The 19,937-nt window shown below is 45.1% G+C and overlaps 1 protein-coding gene across 10 annotated transcripts in view; it reads right to left on the bottom strand.

The window, feature by feature from the left end:
• The window catches only part of STXBP5L (syntaxin binding protein 5L), a 358,674-nt gene that overhangs the window by 113,531 nt on the left and 225,206 nt on the right, over positions 1 to 19,937 (bottom strand). For 6 of the 10 annotated variants that reach the window (XM_077293641.1, XM_077293642.1, XM_077293644.1 and 3 more), the window contains 3 exons: positions 12,816 to 12,941; positions 10,875 to 11,026; positions 4,483 to 4,554 (listed from right to left, as the gene is read on the bottom strand). In XM_077293641.1, coding sequence (XP_077149756.1) covers positions 4,483 to 4,554; positions 10,875 to 11,026; positions 12,816 to 12,941 — 350 coding nt within the window. The remainder of the gene's footprint in view (positions 1 to 4,482; positions 4,555 to 10,874; positions 11,027 to 12,815; positions 12,942 to 19,937) is intronic. The other 4 variants (XM_077293643.1, XM_077293645.1, XM_077293647.1 and 1 more) reach the window with 1 other exon arrangement.

Below are 19,937 nucleotides of genomic sequence, written 5' to 3'. Positions count from 1 at the left end.
AAATATTGTAGGTACAAATAGTACTGCCTCCCAGTCTCTCCCTGTAAATATTGTAGGTGCAAATAGTACTGCCTCCCAGTCTCTCCCTGTAAATATTGTAGGTGCAAATAGTACTGCCTCCCAGTCTCTCCCTGTAAATACTGTAGGTACAAATAGTACTACCTCCCAGTCTCTCCCTGTAAATACTGTAGGTACAAATAGTACTGCCTCCCAGTCTCTCCCTGTAAATATTGTAGGTACAAATAGTACTGCCTCCCAGTCACTCCCTGTAAATATTGTAGGTACAAATAGTACTGCCTCCCAGTCACTCCCTGTAAATATTGTAGGTACAAATAGTACTGCCTCCCAGTCTCTCCCTGTAAATACTGTAGGTACAAATAGTACTGCCTCCCAGTCACTCCCTGTAAATATTGTAGGTACAAATAGTACTGCCTCCCAGTCTCTCCCTGTAAATATTGTAGGTGCAAATAGTACTGCCTCCCAGTCTCTCCCTGTAAATACTGTAGGTACAAATAGTACTGCCTCCCAGTCTCTCCCTGTAAATACTGTAGGTACAAATAGTACTGCCTCCCAGTCACTCCCTGTAAATATTGTAGGTGCAAATAGTACTGCCTCCCAGTCTCTCCCTGTAAATAATGAATGTACATTATGCACATAAAGCACATCCCTTTTGTCTCTTTCTGTAAGATGTAAGTGCAGATAGTACTGTCTCCCTGTCTCTCCCTGTAAATAATACATTTACAGATAACACTCAATCCCTGTCTCTTCTGCAAATGATGCAGCAATGAAAAGCAGTCTCCCTCTGTCTCTTCCTGTAAATTAGTTTCCAGATAGTACTTCCTCCCTTTATCTCACTGTAAATTAATTTCCAAACAGTACTGTCTCTGTCTCTTCCTGTAAATGAAGGCGTGTTTATACTGTCGTACTGTCTCCCTGTATCTTTTTGTAAATGATGTAGGTGCAAATAGTACTTTCTCCTTGTTTCTTTCAGTAAAAGGTGAAAGTTCAGATTGTGCTGTCTCCTTGTCTCTTACTGTAAGTGAAGGTGCAGATAATATTGTTCTCCCTGACTCTTCCTGTATATTATGTAGGTGCAGATTCTGTATCCCTGTGTCTTTACATAAGCGATGTAGGTGCAGATAGTACTGTCTCCTTGTCTCTTATGGGATGTCAAACTCAAATACACAGAGGGCCAAAATTAAAAACTTGGACAAAGTTGTGAGCCAACCTTGATATTTATTTAAAAAATGTGTACAATTAAGGAAGTTTTTCCATATCACATACATAGATGAACCTTTTTATATGGAAACAAATTAAAGGGGTTGTCCCCAAGCCTATATAAATTAACAGATCTTAAGAGTCAGATCACATGACTGGAGCATTGGGTATTTCCTTGTGTGCAGGGGCGTACATAGAAATCATGGGCCCCATAGCAAAAGTTCTAATTAGAATCACCCAGCCCCTAAAAAAAACCCCTAATATACGGTGAGGTCACAGAAGAGCATCTCACAACTTTTCCAGCCCTTTCAAAGTAATTTTAGCTATACTGAAGCCCCTAGATTGCCCTTTCATTGCCCCCATAAAGTATGATGCCAACAAAAGTGCCTCCTAAACACAGAAAGATACCTCCGCAGTTAATTCCTCCACAGTACCCACCACTCACACGATATGATGACCCGACTGCACCGCCTCACACCACCAGCAAAATATGGTGACCCCAAACACACTATGATGCCCCAACTCTGATCCCCACGCGGTCCTCCACAGACTATAATGGAACTCACATATTCTTTCTCTTAGTATAATGAGCCTCACATACAGAATAATGGGCCCCACACAGTCCTTCATACAGAATAATGGGCCCCACACAGTCCTTCATACAGAATAATGGGCCCCGCACAGTCTTTCATAAAGAACAATGGGCCTCACACAGTCCTACATACAGAATAATGGTCCCGACACAGTACTCCATACAGAATAATAGACCCCACATAGTCCTCCATGCAGTAAAGTATGACCCACATAGTTCTCCATACAGAATAATAGCCCTACACAGTCCTCTATACAGAATAATGGGTCCCATAATGTGCTCCATACAAAATAATGGGCCCCACAATGTCCTCCATACAAAATAATAGGTCCCACATAGTCCTCCATACAGAATAATGGGCACCACATAGTCCTACATACAGTATAAAGGCTCCAAATAGTACTCCATACAATATAATGGGCCCTACATAGTCTTCCATACAGCATAAAGGGCCCCATGTAGTCCTTCATACAGTATTGCCCCACATAGTCCTCTATAGAGTATAAAGGCCCCAACACAGTCATCCATACAGTATAAAGGGCCCCACATTGTATGTATATAATGGGCCCGATAACGTATGGCTCCACATTGTCCTCTATACAGAATAATGGTCCCCACATTGTCCTCTATATAGAATAATAGGCCCCCAATTGTTGTCCATACAGTAAAATATGCCCATAGAATCAACCATTCAGTATAATGACCCCACATTGTCTTCCATAAAGTATAGAGGGCCCCTCATACTCTTCCATACAGTATAATGGCTCTACATAGTCCTCCATACAGTATAATGCGACCTACATTGTCCTCCATCCAGGTACAGATAGTAGTATTTCCCTGTCTCTTCCTGTAAATGAATGTATGTATAGTACTGTCACCCTCTTTCTTCCCATGAATTATACAGGTGAAAATAGTACTTTCTCATTGTATCTTTCTGTACATGAATAAAGTGCAGATGGTACTGTATCCTTGTCTCTTACTATAAATGAAGTCTCTTCTTGTAAATTAAGTAGGTTCAGCATGTAGTACTGTTTCCCTGTCTCTTTATGTAAGTGATGACCGTATTGTCTCCCTATCTCTTCCTGTAAATGATGGTTGTATATAGTACTGTCTCCCTCTTTCTTCCTGTAAATTATACAGGTGCAAATAGTACTTTCTCCTTATATCTTTCGGTAGGTGATGAAAGTGCAGATAGTGCTGTACCCTTGTCTCAGGATTCGAACCCAGCCGCTCCTGTGCACCAGACGCCAGCACTTCCCTCTGAGCTACTCAGCTCGCTGGACAGTACTGTGCTAACCCAAATACTTGTACCTATACTGTTGCTGATGTCTCCACCCTGAGTTTCCTGTTGGTCACCAACCTGAGTTCCTGATTGGCTCATCCTGATTGCACACCCTATTTAAACCTGGTCTTGCTCTCCTTTATTTGAGTGACTACTGAGCTACCAGCCTCTAGTCAAGCTTCCTTCCTCCCAATGCTTATTCATTCAAACGACAATGCTGTTCCTGATATCCGCCTCTGGCTTTCCTGACTACGATTACTGCTTATTCCTTCAAACTACATTGCTGTTCCTGTGTAGCAACTCCTTGGCTATCGCAGACTACGCTATCTGCCGGTGCTGCCGCTAGTGGTTGCAATATCACTACTCCAACCAGGTCAGTCTAAATAACCTTGTCTCTTACTATAAATGAAGGTGCAGATAGTGCTGTATCCTTGTCTCTTACTGTAAATGAAGGTGCAGATAGTGCTGTATCCTTGTCTCTTACTGTAAATGAAGGTGCAGATAGTGCTGCATCCTTGTCTCTTACTATATATGAAGATGCAGGTAGTGCTGTATCCTTGTCTCTTACTATAAATGAAGATGCAGGTAGTGCTGTATCCTTGTCTCTTACTGTAAATGAAGGTGCAGATAGTGCTGTATCCTTGTCTCTTACTATAAATGAAGATGCAGGTAGTGCTGTATCCTTGTCTCTTACTGTAAATGAAGGTGCAGATAGTGCTGTATCCTTGTCTCTTACTGTAAATGAAGGTGCAGATAGTGCTGTATCCTTGACTCTTCTTGTAAATGATGTAGGTGCAGGCAGTACTGTTTTGTAAGTGCAAAAAGTAAGTAAGTAAGTGCAAAAAGTACTGTGCCCCTGTTTTTTTCTGTATATGAAACGTATATCCTACTGATTAAAGTTCACTGCACTCTTTGTATGTCAAAAGATTGGAATCACTTACTAAGTGAGTACACAGTGGTATTCAAAAAAGTGATCGATACAATAGAGTCAAAACTTGAGACATGATTGATGGTTCACCCTACTAAAGTCATTCTCCAAATGCTGCTGGAGTAATAAAGCCGAGGGAACATGGAAAGTGAAAGAATTTGCTTGCTGTCAGTGAATGAGGACATTCCTGAGGGTGAAAGCTTGCCAAATCTACAACTAAACTAAACACATAAGTGTGAGAATGTCTCTCCTGACCTACTATGTATCAGGGCTGGCAAACTGTCCTGTCCACGCTGTGTATGTCACAGAGGACGGTCTAGCTGACACACAACTGTGTCAGGAATGGAATCACCAATAACACCCCGACATGCAGGAGTAATGTGTTCATGACCACACACTGTGCAAAACCAAGGAGAGAGGAGCCAGGGACGAGCGTCACGCCCACAGACCAGGGGAACTTACTCTGGTAAGAAGTACGGATCCGTTTCGTAATATCTGGGTAAAAATTAGACAGGCCACGCATGCAAAAGTTGTCTGTGGAACATGCCAGCGCATCAGCAGATCAGCAGCAGCAGGCAGAGAAAAGAAGGGGAAAAAAAACAGTCTGCGGTGAAAGAAAGTGATATTCATGGCGGCCGGAGTGAACCCACCATCCCCACATCAACCAATCATGTCAGCACGTGGAGAACAGAAGAGGACGAACTGAAGCCGTACACCAGATCACAAACTCAGGAAGGAAAGCCAAGAGTCGACTCAGCACCAGAGCTACCAGCTGACACATGAACAGCCGCTGTCAAGAGGTTTACACGAGGGTGAGTCAGAAATGATCCGCACTGTGGATGGCTAATTCATTTCAATCGATTTTCAGAAATGAGATTCACTATTTTTCCATGGAATCTTTTGGCTTTACAATACGCTTTGTCTGTCACGCTTTCGTATTCACTCATAAACATATATTTTAGGATCTGCGAACCTCGAATGCTCCACTTTCTGCTCCCTCGACGCATCTTACAAGGAACATGATGTGAAGTCAATCATCTGTCTATCAGAATCGGGTCACGTGCCGGACGCCGTGGTCATCAGTCGTGGTCGGGCATCTGGCCGCTTCTTCATGGCTGACATTCCTTGATCTTCTCTTCCCATCTATACACACTTCTTCATCACAAAACACTTAGTTCATTTTGTGCGCAAAGCCATCGATAAGCAAAAGCCGCAAACATCGAAAAATGAATCCCTGCACACTGTGTAAATCCAAAGATGAGGCGACCATCGTTACCCCACTGCAGTCACAGATGAACCGATGGAGAATGTCCAAACCTGCACAGCGGAGACCGAGAACTCATCGGAAAATGCAGATAATGGCGCGGACAAGGTATAGTACAACCAAAGAGAGGAAAATCAGTGAGTCACCCTCGCATATTTCTCCTAGAAAACTCCCAGCGGACAAAGCACAAAGACAAGTCAAGCAGGGTTATAAGAAGAGGGGATCCACAGACAACACACACAGCGTGACCTCCATGAGCCCACCTAACATAAAACACAGAGCAGGTCTACTTTTAAAAATAAAGTCACTTTTTACATACATGACATCTAATAGATGCATCCTCAGTTACATCCTGTATTATCCTCCAGAGCTGCACTCACTATTCTGCTGGTGCAGTCACTGTGTACATACATTACATTACTGATCCTGAGTTACCTCTTGTATTATACTCCAGAGCTGCACTCACTATTCTGCTGGTGCGGTCACTGTGTACATACATTACATTACTGATCCTGAGTTACATTCTGTATTATACCCCAGAGCTGCACTCACTATTCTGCTGGTGCAGTCACTATGTACATACATTACATTACTGATCCTGAGTTACCTCCTGTATTATACCCCGAAGCTGCACTCACTATTCTGCTGGTGCAGTCACTATGTACATACATTACATTACTGATTCTGAGTTACATCCTGTATTATACCCCAGAGCTACACTCACTATTCTGCTGGTGCAGTTACTGTGTACATACATTACTGATCCTGAGTTACATCCTGTATTATACTCCAGAGCTGCACTCACTATTCTGCTGGTGCAGTCACTGTGTACATACATTACATTACTGATCCTGAGTTACCACCTGTATTATACTCCAGAGCTGCACTCACCATTCTGCTGGTGCAGTCACTGTGTACATACATTACATTACTGATCCTGAGTTACCTCCTGTATTATACTCCAGAGCTGCACTCAGTATTCTGCTGGTGCAGTCAGTGTGTACATGCATTACATTACTGATCCTGAGTTACATCCCGTATTATACCCCAGAGCTGCACTCACTATTCTGCTGGTGCAGTCACTGTGTACATACATTACTGATCCTGAGTTACATCCTGTATTATACTCCAGAGCTGCACTCACTATTCTGCTGGTGCATTCACCGTGTACATACATTACATTACTGATCCTTAGTAACATCCTGTATTATACCCCAGAGCAGCACTCACTATTCTGCTGGTGCAGTCACTGTGTACATACATTACATTACTGATCCTCAGTTACATCCTGTATTATACTCCAGAGCTGCACTCACTTTTCAGAGAATATGAATTATATCACTTTTCCTCCACTCATGGTTAGTGGTTGGGTGAAGCCATTTCTTGTCAAACTGCTGTGTTTTCTCTTTATAAATCATAATGACCCAAAACAGCCAAATGATCTTGATCACAAGTTCACATCCCCTGGTGATTTTGGCTTGATAACATGCACAGACGTTGACATAGATGGGTGTAAATGGCTACTAAAGGGAACATCCTCACCTGTGACCTGTTTGCTTGTAATCAGTATGTGTGCATAAAAGCTGAGTGAGTTTCTGGGATCCAGACAGACTCTGGCATCTTTCATCCAGCCACTGACGTTTCTGGATTGTGAGTCATGGGGAAAGCAAAAGAATTGTCAACGGATCTACGGGAAAAGGTAGTTGTACTGTATAAAACAGGAAAGGAATACAAAAAGATATCTAAGGAATTGATAATGAAAGCAGCGTTCACACTGTGATTAACAAATGGAAAATCAGGGGCTCTGTAAAAACAAAACCACGGTCAGGTGAACCAACAAAAATGTCATTCACAACTGCCAGGAAAATTGCTCGGGAAGCAAAGAAAAACCCACAAATAACATCAGCTGAAATACGGGACTCTCTGAAAACTAGCGGTATGGCTATTACAAGATGCACAATAAGGTGGCACCTGGGCTACATGGTCGAGTCGCCAGGAGAAAGCCATTAATGCATAAATGCCACAAAGTATCTCACCTACAATACGCAAAACAGCACAGAGACAAGCCTCAAAACATCTGGAACAAGGTAATTTGGAGTGATGAGACCAAAATTGAACATTTTGGCCACAACCATAAACGTTACATTTGGAGAGAGGTCAACAAGGCCTATGATGAAACGAACACCATTCCTACTGTAAAGCACGAAGGTGGATCGCGGATGTTTTGGGGATGTGTGAGCTACAAAGGCACAGGAAACTTGGTCAAAAGTTGAAGGAAAGATGAATGCAGCACGTTATCAGCAAATACTGGAGGCAAATTTGCACTCATCAGCCTGGAAGCTGAGCATGGGATGTACTTGGACGTTCCAAAATGATAACGATCCAAAACACAAGGCAAAGTCGACCTGTCATTGGCTACAGCAGAACAAAGTGAAGGTTCTGGAGTGGCCATCTCAGTCTCCTGACCTGAATATCATTGAGCCACTCTGGGAAGATCTTAAGTGCGCAGTTCATGCTAGGCAGCCCAGGAATTTACAGGATCTGGAGGCTTCATGCCAAGAAGAGTGGGCAGCTTTACCATCTGAGAAAATAAAGAACCTCATCCACAACTACCACAAAAGACTTCAAGCTGTCATTGGTGTCAGAGGGGGCAATACATGGTATTAATAAATGGGGTATGTGAACTTTTGATCAGGGTCATTTAGATGTTTTGGGTTGTCGTTATGATTTATAAAGAGAAAACACAGTAGTTTGACAATAAATGGCTTCACCCAACCACTAACCATGAGTGGAGGAAAAGTTTTGATGTTGTCATTCATATTCTTTGAAAAAAAGGCAAGAAAGCAAAAATTCTGCCGGAGTATGTAAACTTTTGAACCCAACTGCATATTGCTCCGTGTATTCTGCTCATTACATACGGGGGTCCCGGCACTCGGTGCTTTCCCTACACCTGACTTGCTGCAGACTACAGACAAGAACCTGATGATTGTAGTGGAGATCCGGCTTCTGGCAGACGAGATGAGCGGCAGGATCTGCTTCTTCCTCTGAACCTCATTCGGGGCGATGTTTCCTGACATTGCGGAGTTAATGAGGCTCCTGTTGTCAGGCTTGGCTGATTGTTGGGGCGCCAGGGTACGACTGACGGCTTCGCTCTCCCTCGGCACAGCGCTGTCTGCTCTGCAGTCCTTGCGCTCTTGGCATGTGACATGTGCTGGCTTACTGTAATCTCATAGCTGGAGGGTGGTCTGTGGTCGGGATGAGACCATCCATGACACCAGGAGTCCCGTGTAGTCACGGTGAGATGAGACCTCCTGAATCTGATCAAAATAAACTGGGTTTAATCTAGATCAGCCGGAAATCTGGGGTCTGAGGCTGCTCCATGCCGTGGCCCCGACCGGGGACATCACAGACGAATTATCAGAAAATGTATTCAACATGTGCAGCCGAGAAGTCGCCATCATCCTGCGCAGGGAGCGCCACCCGCAGTGGAGGACACGTATACACTCACAGACCGGCTGGGGTACAGTCACCTTAGGCCACATTCACATGTTCAGTATTTGGTCAGTATTTTACATCAGTATTTGGCCGCCAAAACTAGGAGCGGTGATAAATACAGACGTGGTGACGAGTTTCTATTAAATGGCTAAAAAATACTGATGTAAAATACTGAGCAAATACTGAGCGTGTGAACGTGGCCTTATACACAGCCTCCTGTTCTACAGCTGTCTGCTACACGTCACGATTCCAACTTTATAATTTTCAAAATCTCTGCTGGTTGTCAGTGATCAGTATGTGTCCCTACCGAAGGTGAAGAGAGAAGGCCCAGAACGGCTGAGGGTTTGTTACACTTGTGTCTCATAGAATCCTAGAATAGTAGAGTTGGAAGGGACCACCTGGGTCATCTGGTCCAACCCCCTGCTCAAAGCATGATTCACTAAATCATCCCAGACAGATGTTTGTCCAGCCTCTGAGTGAACACTTCCATTGAAGGAGAACTCACCACCTCTCGTGACCACCTGTTCCACTCATTGATCACCCTCACTGTCAAAAAGTTTTTTCTAATATCTAATCTGTGTCTCCTCCCATTCAGTTTCATTCCATTGCTTCTACTCTTTTCTTGTGCAAATGAGAATAAAGATGATCCCTCTACAATGTGACAGCCCTTCAGATATTTGTAGACGGCTATTAAGTCTCCTCTCAGTCTTCTTTTTTGCAGCTAAACATTCCCAAATCCTGTAACCGTTCCTCATAGGACATGGCTTGCAGACCGGTCACCATTCTGGTCACTCTTCTCTGAACTTGCTCCAGTTTGTTGATGTCTTTTTTATGTGGTGCCCAAAACTGGACCCAATATTCCAGATGAGGTCTGACCAAGGAGTAGAGGGCAATAATGACTTCACGTGATCTAGACTGTATGCTTCTGTTAATACATCCCAGAATTGCATTTGCCCTTTTTGCTGCTGCATCACACTGTTGACTCATGTGCAGTCTGTGATCTATTAGTATACCCAAGTCTTTTTCACACGTGCTGTTGCTTAGCCCTATTCCTGCCATTCTGTAAATGCTTTTTTCATTTTTATTGCCCAGATATAGTACTTTGCATTTTTCATTGTTAAAAACCATTCTGTTAGTTGCTACCCACTGCTCCAGTTTATTTACATCTTTTTGAATCCTTCTCTCTCTCTCCTCTAGTATTAGCAATCCCTCCTAGCTTTGTCATCAGCAAATTGAATCAGTTTACCCTCAATTCCTTCATCTAAATCATTGATAAAGATGTTGAACAATACAGGGCCCAGGACAGAGCCTTGTGGTACCCCACTTGAGACATTCTTCCAACTGGATGTACAGCCATTTACGACCACTCTTTGGGTCCGATCACTAAGCCAGTTATGAATCCACCTAACAGTTGCCTTGTCCATTCCATACTTAGTCATTTTTTCAATAAGGATGGTGTGAGATACTTTGTCAAATGCTTTGCTGAAGTCAAGATATACTATATCTACAGCATTTCCCTGATCCACCCAGTCAGTGATTCTGTCATAGAAGGAAATTTAGTCTGACATGACTTATTAGTTACAAACCCATGCTGTGTAGATAGTCATGTGACAGGTATCAGCTGTAACCCAGGATCAGTGCAGGGTCAGTAATGTATGTACACAGTGACTGTACCAGCAGAATAGTGAGTGCAGCTCTGGGGTATAATACAGGATGTAACTCAGGATCAGTAATGTAATGTATGTACACGGTGACTGCACCAGCAGTATAGTGAGTGCAGCTCTGGGGTATAATACAGGATGTAACTCAGGATCAGTAATGTAATGTGGTTTCAGGTAGTGATTATATGTTATCAGCGCTCCTGAAGCTCCTGTTTTTAGGTACCCCTCTACACATACATGAGCTCTGCCTATGGTATGAATTAGAGATTGAGGCCTGATAGTGAGATTTTCCGGAGATGAAATCATTGTCTGGGATATAAGGATTGTGGAGAAGACAAGGAACACTATGAGATGTCACACGCTGGGTGTTGGGGCTGGCAGTGGGGTGGCACACTGTTCTCATGCAGGATGGGCACGCTCGATGCATCGCTTACCTGTGGGGAACTGCTTGCTCTTGCGGGGAGAGCGCGGCTGCCTCTGGTACGGGTCGCTGGCTCCGTACAGGTACACAGTCCCCATGCTGAGCAGGATGGTTTTCTGAATATAATCGACCACAGCCAGGCCATTAATGTTCCCAAAGGCAACTCTGAAACAGGGCAGACGTCACAGGTCATCACCCAGGGGATGTGCAGCATTGGCACACGTCACATGCCACCTTCTGTCTCATCTTCAGTCACTCAGAGCAGTGACAGGTAAGTGCCACAGGTTTGTCTGTGAGGGGCCGCATGTCTGTGTGTACAGGGCGAATCAGGGGCCACACGTCTGTGTGTGCAGGGCGAATCAGGGGCTGCACAGCCATCACCCCACTCATAACCGGAGGACAAGACACAAGTGTAACTGGGAGATCAGGGATTTATCTGTACACTACAGGTGTGCACCCTGACTCCTACTGGTGACATGGCGGAGTTGTCGGGGGCCATTATGTGTGGGGGCCATCATAATTAAAGGGGAATACTAAGGGAGGCCCTCAAATAGTGGGGGCTACTAATGGGGCCATCATAAATGAAGGGGAATACTAAGGGAGGCCCTCAAATAGTGGAGGCTACTAAGGGGGCCATCATAAATAAAGGGGGATACTAAGGGGGCACTTAAATAGTGGGGGCCACTAAGGGAGGCCCTCATAACTAGTGGGAGCTATTAAGGGCGGCCTTCATAAATATTGGGGCTACTAAGGGGGTCATCATAGTGAGGGCTACTAAGGAATGCGATCCTAAATAAAGGGGGCTACTAAGAGGGCACTAAAATATTGGGGGCTACTAAAGGGAGGCCCTCATAAATAGTGGGGGCAGCTAAGGGAGGTCCTAATAAATAGGGTGGGCTACTAAGGGGGCCATCATAAATAAAAGGGAATACTAAGGGGGCCAACATAAATAAAGGGGGCACTCATAAATAGTGGGGGCTACTAAGGGGGGCCATCATAAATAAAAGGGAATACTAAGGGGACACTCAAATAGTTGGGGCTACTAAGGGAGGACCTCAAATAGTGGGGGCTGCTAAGGGAGGCCCTCATAACTAGAGGGAGCTATTAAGGGCGGCCCTCATAAATATTGGGGGCTACTAAGGGGGTCATCATAAATAGTGAGGGCTACTAAGGAATGTGATCCTAAATAAAGGGGGCTACTAAGGGGGCACTCAAATACTGGGGGGCTACTAAAGGGAGGCCCTCATAAATAGTGGGGGCTACTAAGGGAGATCCTCATAATTAGTGGGGGCTGCTAAGTTGGGCCCTCATAAATAATGGGGGCTGTTAAGGGAGGCCCTCATAAACAGTGAGGGTTGCTAAGGGGGGTGCTCAAAAATAGTGCGGGTTGCTAAGGGAGCCCTCATAAATAGTGGGGGCTGCAAAGGGGGGCATCATAAATAGTGGGGGCCCTCATAAATCATGAGACTACTAAGGGGGCCCTCATAAATAGTGGGGGCTGCTAACAGAGGTCCTCATAAAAAGAGGCTACTAATGGGGGCCCCCATAAATCGTGAAACTACTAAGGGGGATCCTCATAAATAGTGCGGGCCGCTAAGGGGGATCCCCTAAATAGTGGGGGCTTCTAAGGGAGGTCCACATAAATACTGAGGTCTACTACGATGGGCCCTCATAAATAGTGCGGGCTGCTAATGGGGCTCTCATAAATAGTGGGGGCTACTAAGGGGGGCCATCATAAATAGTGGGGCTACAGAGGGACAGTGCAAAAATAGTGGGGGCTACTAAGGGGAGGACATCATACATAGCGGTGATACTATGGGGGCCATGATAGAGTGGAGGCTACCAAGGGGCGATGATACAGAGTGGGAGCTACAGAGGAGGCCATCATACAGTCAGACAGAGACCAGCCATCATTTGCTGCCCCCTTTATTAACAACCTCCTGTCTGCACTCACAGGCCATAGGCAGAGCTGACGGCCAGGCTGGTGATCTGCTGCGGAGGTTCTCCATCCATCCATACAAGCTGGACCACGAGTTCTGTCTGGTATCCTGGCGGCATCCGCACGGGCCGGCTCTTCACACTGGGGAAAGAACACATCATCAGGGTCCGCGCTGACTATAATCCTTTACTGTAAGCACTGTAGAAGGGGTCCTCTTGTACTTCCTGTCAAATAAAAAGTTAAAATCTCTAAGCCCCTAGCAAAGGGGGCACTCACCCCCCTCCTTCCTTCCCTCTCACACAGATTTCCAGTGAGGAAGCAAATTATCAGGAACACCGCACTGCACTTGCTCACTGAGCCAGTGCGCGTGTCGTGAGTAAGACAGTCTGTACTCAGAGATACCTGTGGAGCGGGGCAAAGGCGGTAAAGATGCGCGCTTCAGACCAACAGGACCTGCAGCACCTGACTGCTGGGGGCGGAGCCGGCCACAGGTCTCTCAGAGGAAGCAGGAGCAGAGAGAGATTACTGCAGGTCAGATAGGACCTGAAGCACGTGACTACTGGGGGCGGAGCCGGCCACAGGTCTCTCAGAGGAGGCAGAAATAGAGAGATTGCTCCAGGTCAGATAGGACCTGAAGCACGTGACTGCCAAGGGGCGGAGCCGGCCACAGGTCTCTCAGAGGAGGCAGGAATAGAGAGATTGCTCCAGGTCAGATAGGACCTGCAGCACGTGACTGCCAAGGGGCGGAGCCGGCCACAGGTCTCTCAGAGGAGGCAGGAATAGAGAGATTGCTCCAGGTCACATAGGACCTGAAGCACGTGACTGCTGGGGGCGTGGCCTAAGCTCTGAGAACTAGGAGCAGAAGGAAAACTCCTAGAAGGGTAACTATGGGACAAAGTTACCAAGGGACTAGACAGAACGGATAGTTAGGACGTAGCCAAGGGATCATACACAGAGAGAGCAGCGCAGTACAAGAGAAGCAGGCAGAGGGTAGTCAGGACGTAGCCAAGGGGTCAGAAAACCAGAATGGGCAAATACACAGTACCAAGACAGTAGACAAACTCACAACAAAGAGACGGACCGGGTCAAAACCAAATCGGGCACAGGCTATCAGGCACAAGGCACAGGCACGCAAGAGGTCAACCAACTCAGCCGAGGGCAGGAGTATAACTGACAGCAGACCTTGATCAATTGGCAACTAAATAGCCACCCTCTGCCAGAGAGAGGCCGAAACAATTAACCAGGACGGGACAAAGACAAAACCCCGTCCTGGATCATGACACAAATAGCTGACAGTCTGAGCCTCTTGGAATAGACTGTACTATGGGCATAAGGAAGTAGGAATATAAATTCCTACTTCCTATATTTGTGAAGTGAACCAACCTAATTAAAATCCAGGCTGTCCCTTTTAGGAAAAAAAGGCCTCTGCAGTGGAAAAAAGGATGTCTATGGTGCGTGGATCAAGATTGGACAAATAACTAAGACAAGAAAAGGTCTTTTCAGAGAGTTGGCATAAAGGTACTTGTGTTTACACATAGATATCAAAATGGAAGGGGTTTTGTCCACAGGAAATGCAGCTTGCATTCAAGTGACACTGTTGGTTCCTTTGCAGCAAATGATATACACTGACCCAGACATATGTCTCCGAAAGAACGTTAGAAATATTGGAGTCTGTATAGATCTGATAGTAATGGGGCATACATTTTCAGCTTCAGCAGGAATCAGGGAAGAAGATGCTTGTTTTTCCTTAACTGTAACCCCTGCCTATCAGCCACAAATCAATAGTGGGCATTCTGCTGACAACAGACATGTCTAGTTTAGGTAACAGTAAAATCCCGATAAAAAAATATGGCAGTGATCTCAAACTTCTGCAATCATCAGGAGTGACGTTATGGCACAAGTTGGGAATTTCATAAAATCCTGAAAGGGCTAAGGACATCCCACAACCCAACCCACGTGAGGTTATCACGGGAAGGGGGAGGAGTGGGTGCTGATAAAAGGTCAAGACACATTATCATCTGTGTTCAATGATGAACATATACGTCAGTGTTGGCTTGATCCCGTTAGCCAGACGTTTCAATCGGATTGCTTCCATCCACAAAGCTAAATCATCTCTGTGATCGGCGTAGTAAGTCTTTTGTTAATCTCTTTTATTTTCTGTAATTGTGTATGCCGTTTTGTTTTGTCCCCTTTGTAAAATCTTTTGTATATTTTCTATAAAGTGTCACAACTCCGTTGCCGAGTGTCCCAGGACCAGGGGCTCCTTCCCTGTCCCTATTGCTAGAGGTGCCCTAGATCACCCTGTTCTCCAGATTACTTCTGATGGTGAAGATGCCGAGGCCACGTACCTTGCCTTAGCTCCTGAATCCGCCCTTAGTCTATAACCTTCTCCTACCCAGGGAAGAGGGGAGTAGTAGTATACTACAATACACCAACCAGACTAACAAGGTAATACGAACAGGGGTAAAGAAAAAAAACAAACATGCAAATATACTCACACATATAACAGAGGAATGCATCGGGGAGTGGAGGATGGGGTTAACCCAAAGTAGGAAAAGAAAGGGAATTATCACACACTGAAAACCTAGCAACAGTCATAGATAAATCCACCAAAACGCCTTCTCCAATAACCACACCAACAACCTCCAGGTAATGCAGCATAAGCTATCTCTGACAATGAGTGCTAGCCAGGACCCAGATTATATAGGAGATAGGAATGGCTAACAGTGCACAGATGAGCGCCTTAACATTCCAGATCTCAAGTGAGCAGATTAACCCCTGCACTGCCAAAACAAATGATCACCGTTTAATAAGAAGGTGAAGTGCTTCTAATCAGTGTAAGAGTAGGAGAAATCAGACGCTGCCGTCTTCTGGCTCCTCTATGTAACCGTAAACCCATGTCACCCTGCCTATCATTTCAATTAAATATAAAATGTACTAGTTCTGCTCCTTTTGTTCTATATCCCGCACTCCTGATGCCATAAATGGCTAAGAACCAGAACCAGGCCTTTAGTCAGCCTGTAAAACACAACTGGTGGTTGCAGCGAGTAGTGTGTGGTTATCGCGGAGTTTGCAGTGACTGCATCGAGGGCATACACATATATTCCATGCGTTGGAATTGAAGGTGTATATACCATATGCTCACTGATAGATACCGATAACCGGCCTACTAATGGAAACAGCCTGCGGCCTCCTCTGTTGATCGTTGCATAATTGCATAATTGTTCAGACAATAAGGGGCAACAGAGAACTGTTAGCTCCAAAGATCACAGTGGGTTGATCTAAGATACAACCCCTGGGCTGCGATCTTTCACACTTCCAATATCAGGTCCACATGTCTGAAGTAAGCTCAGGAGCTGCGCTCCTCAGCCGCTATCTTTCTGTAACAACAGTGACCACAGCTTGCTACAATTGCTGCTGTTTAACCATCTAAATGCCGCTGTCAATCTCATTTAAATAGACTGACTGCTGATGTGCACATGCACTAGGGATGCCCTGCTTCCCATCGCCTGCTCTCACGGACCAGTGTCTGCTGAAGGATGGCAGATTAAACTCGCCAATAAAGACTTAAAATAAAGTAAAACAATTAAAAAAAAGTTTTACAAAATATTTAAAAAATAAACACATTTGGAGTCTGTGCATTTGTAACAGTCCGATTATCAAACTATCAAATTAATGACCCTGTATGGTAAATGCCCAACAGAGAAAACAAATCAAAACACCAAAATTGCTATTCTTTTTGTTAATCACTCCTCCCTAAAAAAGTGCAACCAACAGCGATCACCTGTGAATAGCGGCAATAGAACACCATCAGCCCAGAACACCATCAGCTCAGAAGACCGTCAGCTCAGAAAACCATCAGCTCAGAAGACCGTCAGCTCAGAAAACCATCAGCTCAGAAGACCGGAAGCTCAGAAAACCATCAGCTCAGAAAACCGTCAGCTCAGAAGACTGGCAGCCCAGAAAACCGTCAGCTCAGAAAACCGTCAGCTCAGAAAACCGTCAGCTCAGAAGACCGGCAGCCCAGGAGACCGGCAGCCCAGGAGACCGGCAGCCCAGAAGACCGGCAACCCAGAAGACCAGCAGCCAAGAAGACCAGCAGCTCAGAAGACCTGCAGCCCAGAAGACCGGCAGCCCAGAAGACCATCAGCTCAGAAAACCGGTAGCTCAGAAGACCATCAGCTCAGAAAACCGTCAGCTCAGAAAACCGTCAGCTCAGAAGACTGGCAGCTCAGAAGACCGGCAGCCCAGAAGACCGGCAGCCCAGAAGACCATCAGCTCAGAAAACCGTCAGCCCAGAAAACCGTCAGCTCAGAAAACCGTCAGCTCAGAAAACCGTCAGCTCAGAAAACCGTCAGCTCAGAAGACTGGCAGCTCAGAAGACCGGCAGCCCAGAAGACCGGCAGCCCAGAAGACCGGCAGCCCAGAAGACCGGCAGCTCAGAAGACCATCAGCTCAGAAAACCGTCAGCTCAGAAAACCGTCAGCTCAGAAAACCGTCAGCTCAGAAAACCGTCAGCTCAGAAGACCGGCAGCCCAGAAGACCGGCAGCTCAGAAAACCGTCAGCTCAGAAGACCAGCAGCTCAGAAGACCAGAAGCTCAGAAAACTGGCACCTCAAAAGACAGGCAGCTCAAAAGACCGGCAGCTCCATTAATGGAACAATAAGAACCTTACAAATCTCTGAAAATGGCCACACAAAACCAATTATTTTTTATAAATGTATGGAGTTTGGTAATCGTGTCGACCTGGAGAATCATGTTACCAGGTCATTTCACAGCACAATGAACACCAAAGTAACAAAACTCAAAAAATAATGGTGGAAGTGCGATTTTTTTTTTTTTTTCTATTTAATTTTTTCACTACATTATATGATAAAATGAAGGGTGTTGTTCAAAACTACAACTCGTCCAGGAAAAAAACAAGACTGCATCTGACTACGGGGACGGAAAGAGGAAAAAAATTATGGCTCTTGGAAAAAGGGAGGAACAAAGAAAAGTTCAAAAACGATATATCGCTTGGTCCAGAAAGGGTTAATAAAATGTCAGCAATGTGGAAATGTAAAGTTTTAGAACTTTATAAACAACTTTCTGTATCTATCTATTATCTATCATCTATCTATTATCTATCTAGACAAAAAAAAAAAACAACCAGCACTCCTAATGTGAACACGTGCACGCTGCAAAACTGCATACTGTCATGATCCGCTCCAGGGTTTAGTCCTGTCTGTTCTTTCTCCGGGCGGATCATGTCAAGAGTTAACTTTGCTCTGCCTCAATCTGGGCTCAGGTTTGCTATTTAGCTCCCAGGCATCCTGCTGGTGGTGTCCGCTATAGTTCTGCCTTCGGCGAGTGAACCTGACTCTGGTAACTCTTGATTTGTCCTGCTGAGATCCCTGACTTGTCCCGTGTCTGTTTACTCCCTCTGTCTGCCCTTTTCCCAGCGTTTCTCTGTTTGTCTGCTTGATTCTCTGGTTCCTGACTTGGCTCGTATTCGGACTCGCTTCTGCTTTCTGACGTTGTCTTATCCGCTTCTGACCGCTGCTGAACCTCCTGGCTTGTTTTCTGACCACTCTCTCACCACTTGGTGGCATCTGTGATGCTATGTGGTGCTTCTCTGTGTACGCAATCTCCCTTCCCTGTCTTTTCTTTTCTTTTCAATGTTCTTTTTATTGATTTTTATAAAAGAGCAGATATACAAACATACGTGAAGTAAAAGAAATAATTAACAGAATATCAAAAACGAGTCTTCGAATAAGGTCTCTTAAAATAAGTATAAAGCTTTGAAGCTACTCGAAGTGTATAAAGGTAAGACCAATATAATGTATGAACAACAAGCAGAAATCAATTGAAGGGTATAAAAATCCAGTTTTAAACTAAACGATAGGTAATATATTCTGCTATCAATCATTTTTTGAAATCAGTCTAATTTCTATTTAAAGGGATAGAATAAAGAGAAGAAGAGAGAATAGAGAAGGAGGTGTCAGGGTTGAGGGAAGTAGATGGGGAGGGGAGCACCTTATTTTGCAGTTGATTTTGTTTAATGTAAAGGTACCTTCACACGAAGCGACGCTGCAGCGATAGCGACAACGATGTCGATCGCTGCAGCGTCGCTGTTTGGTCGCTGGAGAGCTGTCACACAGACCGCTCTCCAGCGATCAACTATGCCGAGGTCCCCTGGTAACCAGGGTAAACATCGGGTAACTAAGCGCAGGGCCGCGCTTAGTAACCCGATGTTTACCCTGGTTACCAGCGTAAAATCTAAAAAAAACAAACAGCACATACTTACATTCACGTCCCCCTGCGTCCACTTCCTGACTGACTGAGCGCCGTACAGTGAGAGCAGAGCGGTGACGTCACCGCTGTGCTGCTTTCACTTTCACTTTGCGGCGCTGAGTCAGAGGAGGAAGCAGACTGCAGGGGACGCAATGTGAGTATGTGCTGTTTGTTTTTTTTACATTTTACGCTAGTAACCAGGGTAAACATCGGGTAACTAAGCGCGGCCCTGCGCTTAGTAACCCGATGTTTACCCTGGTTACCAGTGTAAAATATCGCTGGTATCGTTGCTTTTGCTTTCAAACACAACGATACACAGCGATCGGACGACCAAATAAAGTTCTGGACTTTATTCAGCGACCAGCGACATCACAGCAGGATCCTGATCGCTGCTGCGTGTCAAACGAAACGATATCGCTAGCGAGGACGCTGCAACGTCACGGATTGCTAGCGATATCGTTATAATGTCGTTTCGTGTGAAGGTACCTTAAGTCTTCAAGTATCAGATGGTTGTTGGATTTATAGAGAACCCAAGGGTTCCATGTTTCTTTAAACGATAAGGTCGTGTGGTTCACGGAGGCTGCTAATTCAGCTATTCTGTAAAGTTGGTCAATTTTGGCTAATAGTTGTGAGAGTGAGGGGATTTTTGTTGATTTCCAATGTAACGGCACCAGTAGCTTTGCAGCCGCTAGTCTCCCTTCCCTCTCAAGCTCCCTCCTGTGGAGGTTGTGCTATACTGCACTGCAACAGCATGGCATATATACAGACAAAAAAGAACACCGCAGCATATGTGCATGAATCTAGGCCATGTGAAAACACAGAAAAACATTAAAAACATTCAAAATAGATTATACTTTTCAAAAA

Source organism: Ranitomeya variabilis, chromosome 3 (genome assembly GCF_051348905.1).
Source record: "Ranitomeya variabilis isolate aRanVar5 chromosome 3, aRanVar5.hap1, whole genome shotgun sequence".
Classification (NCBI taxonomy): domain Eukaryota; kingdom Metazoa; phylum Chordata; class Amphibia; order Anura; family Dendrobatidae; genus Ranitomeya; species Ranitomeya variabilis.
This window is presented reverse-complemented; position numbering and strand designations above follow the sequence as displayed.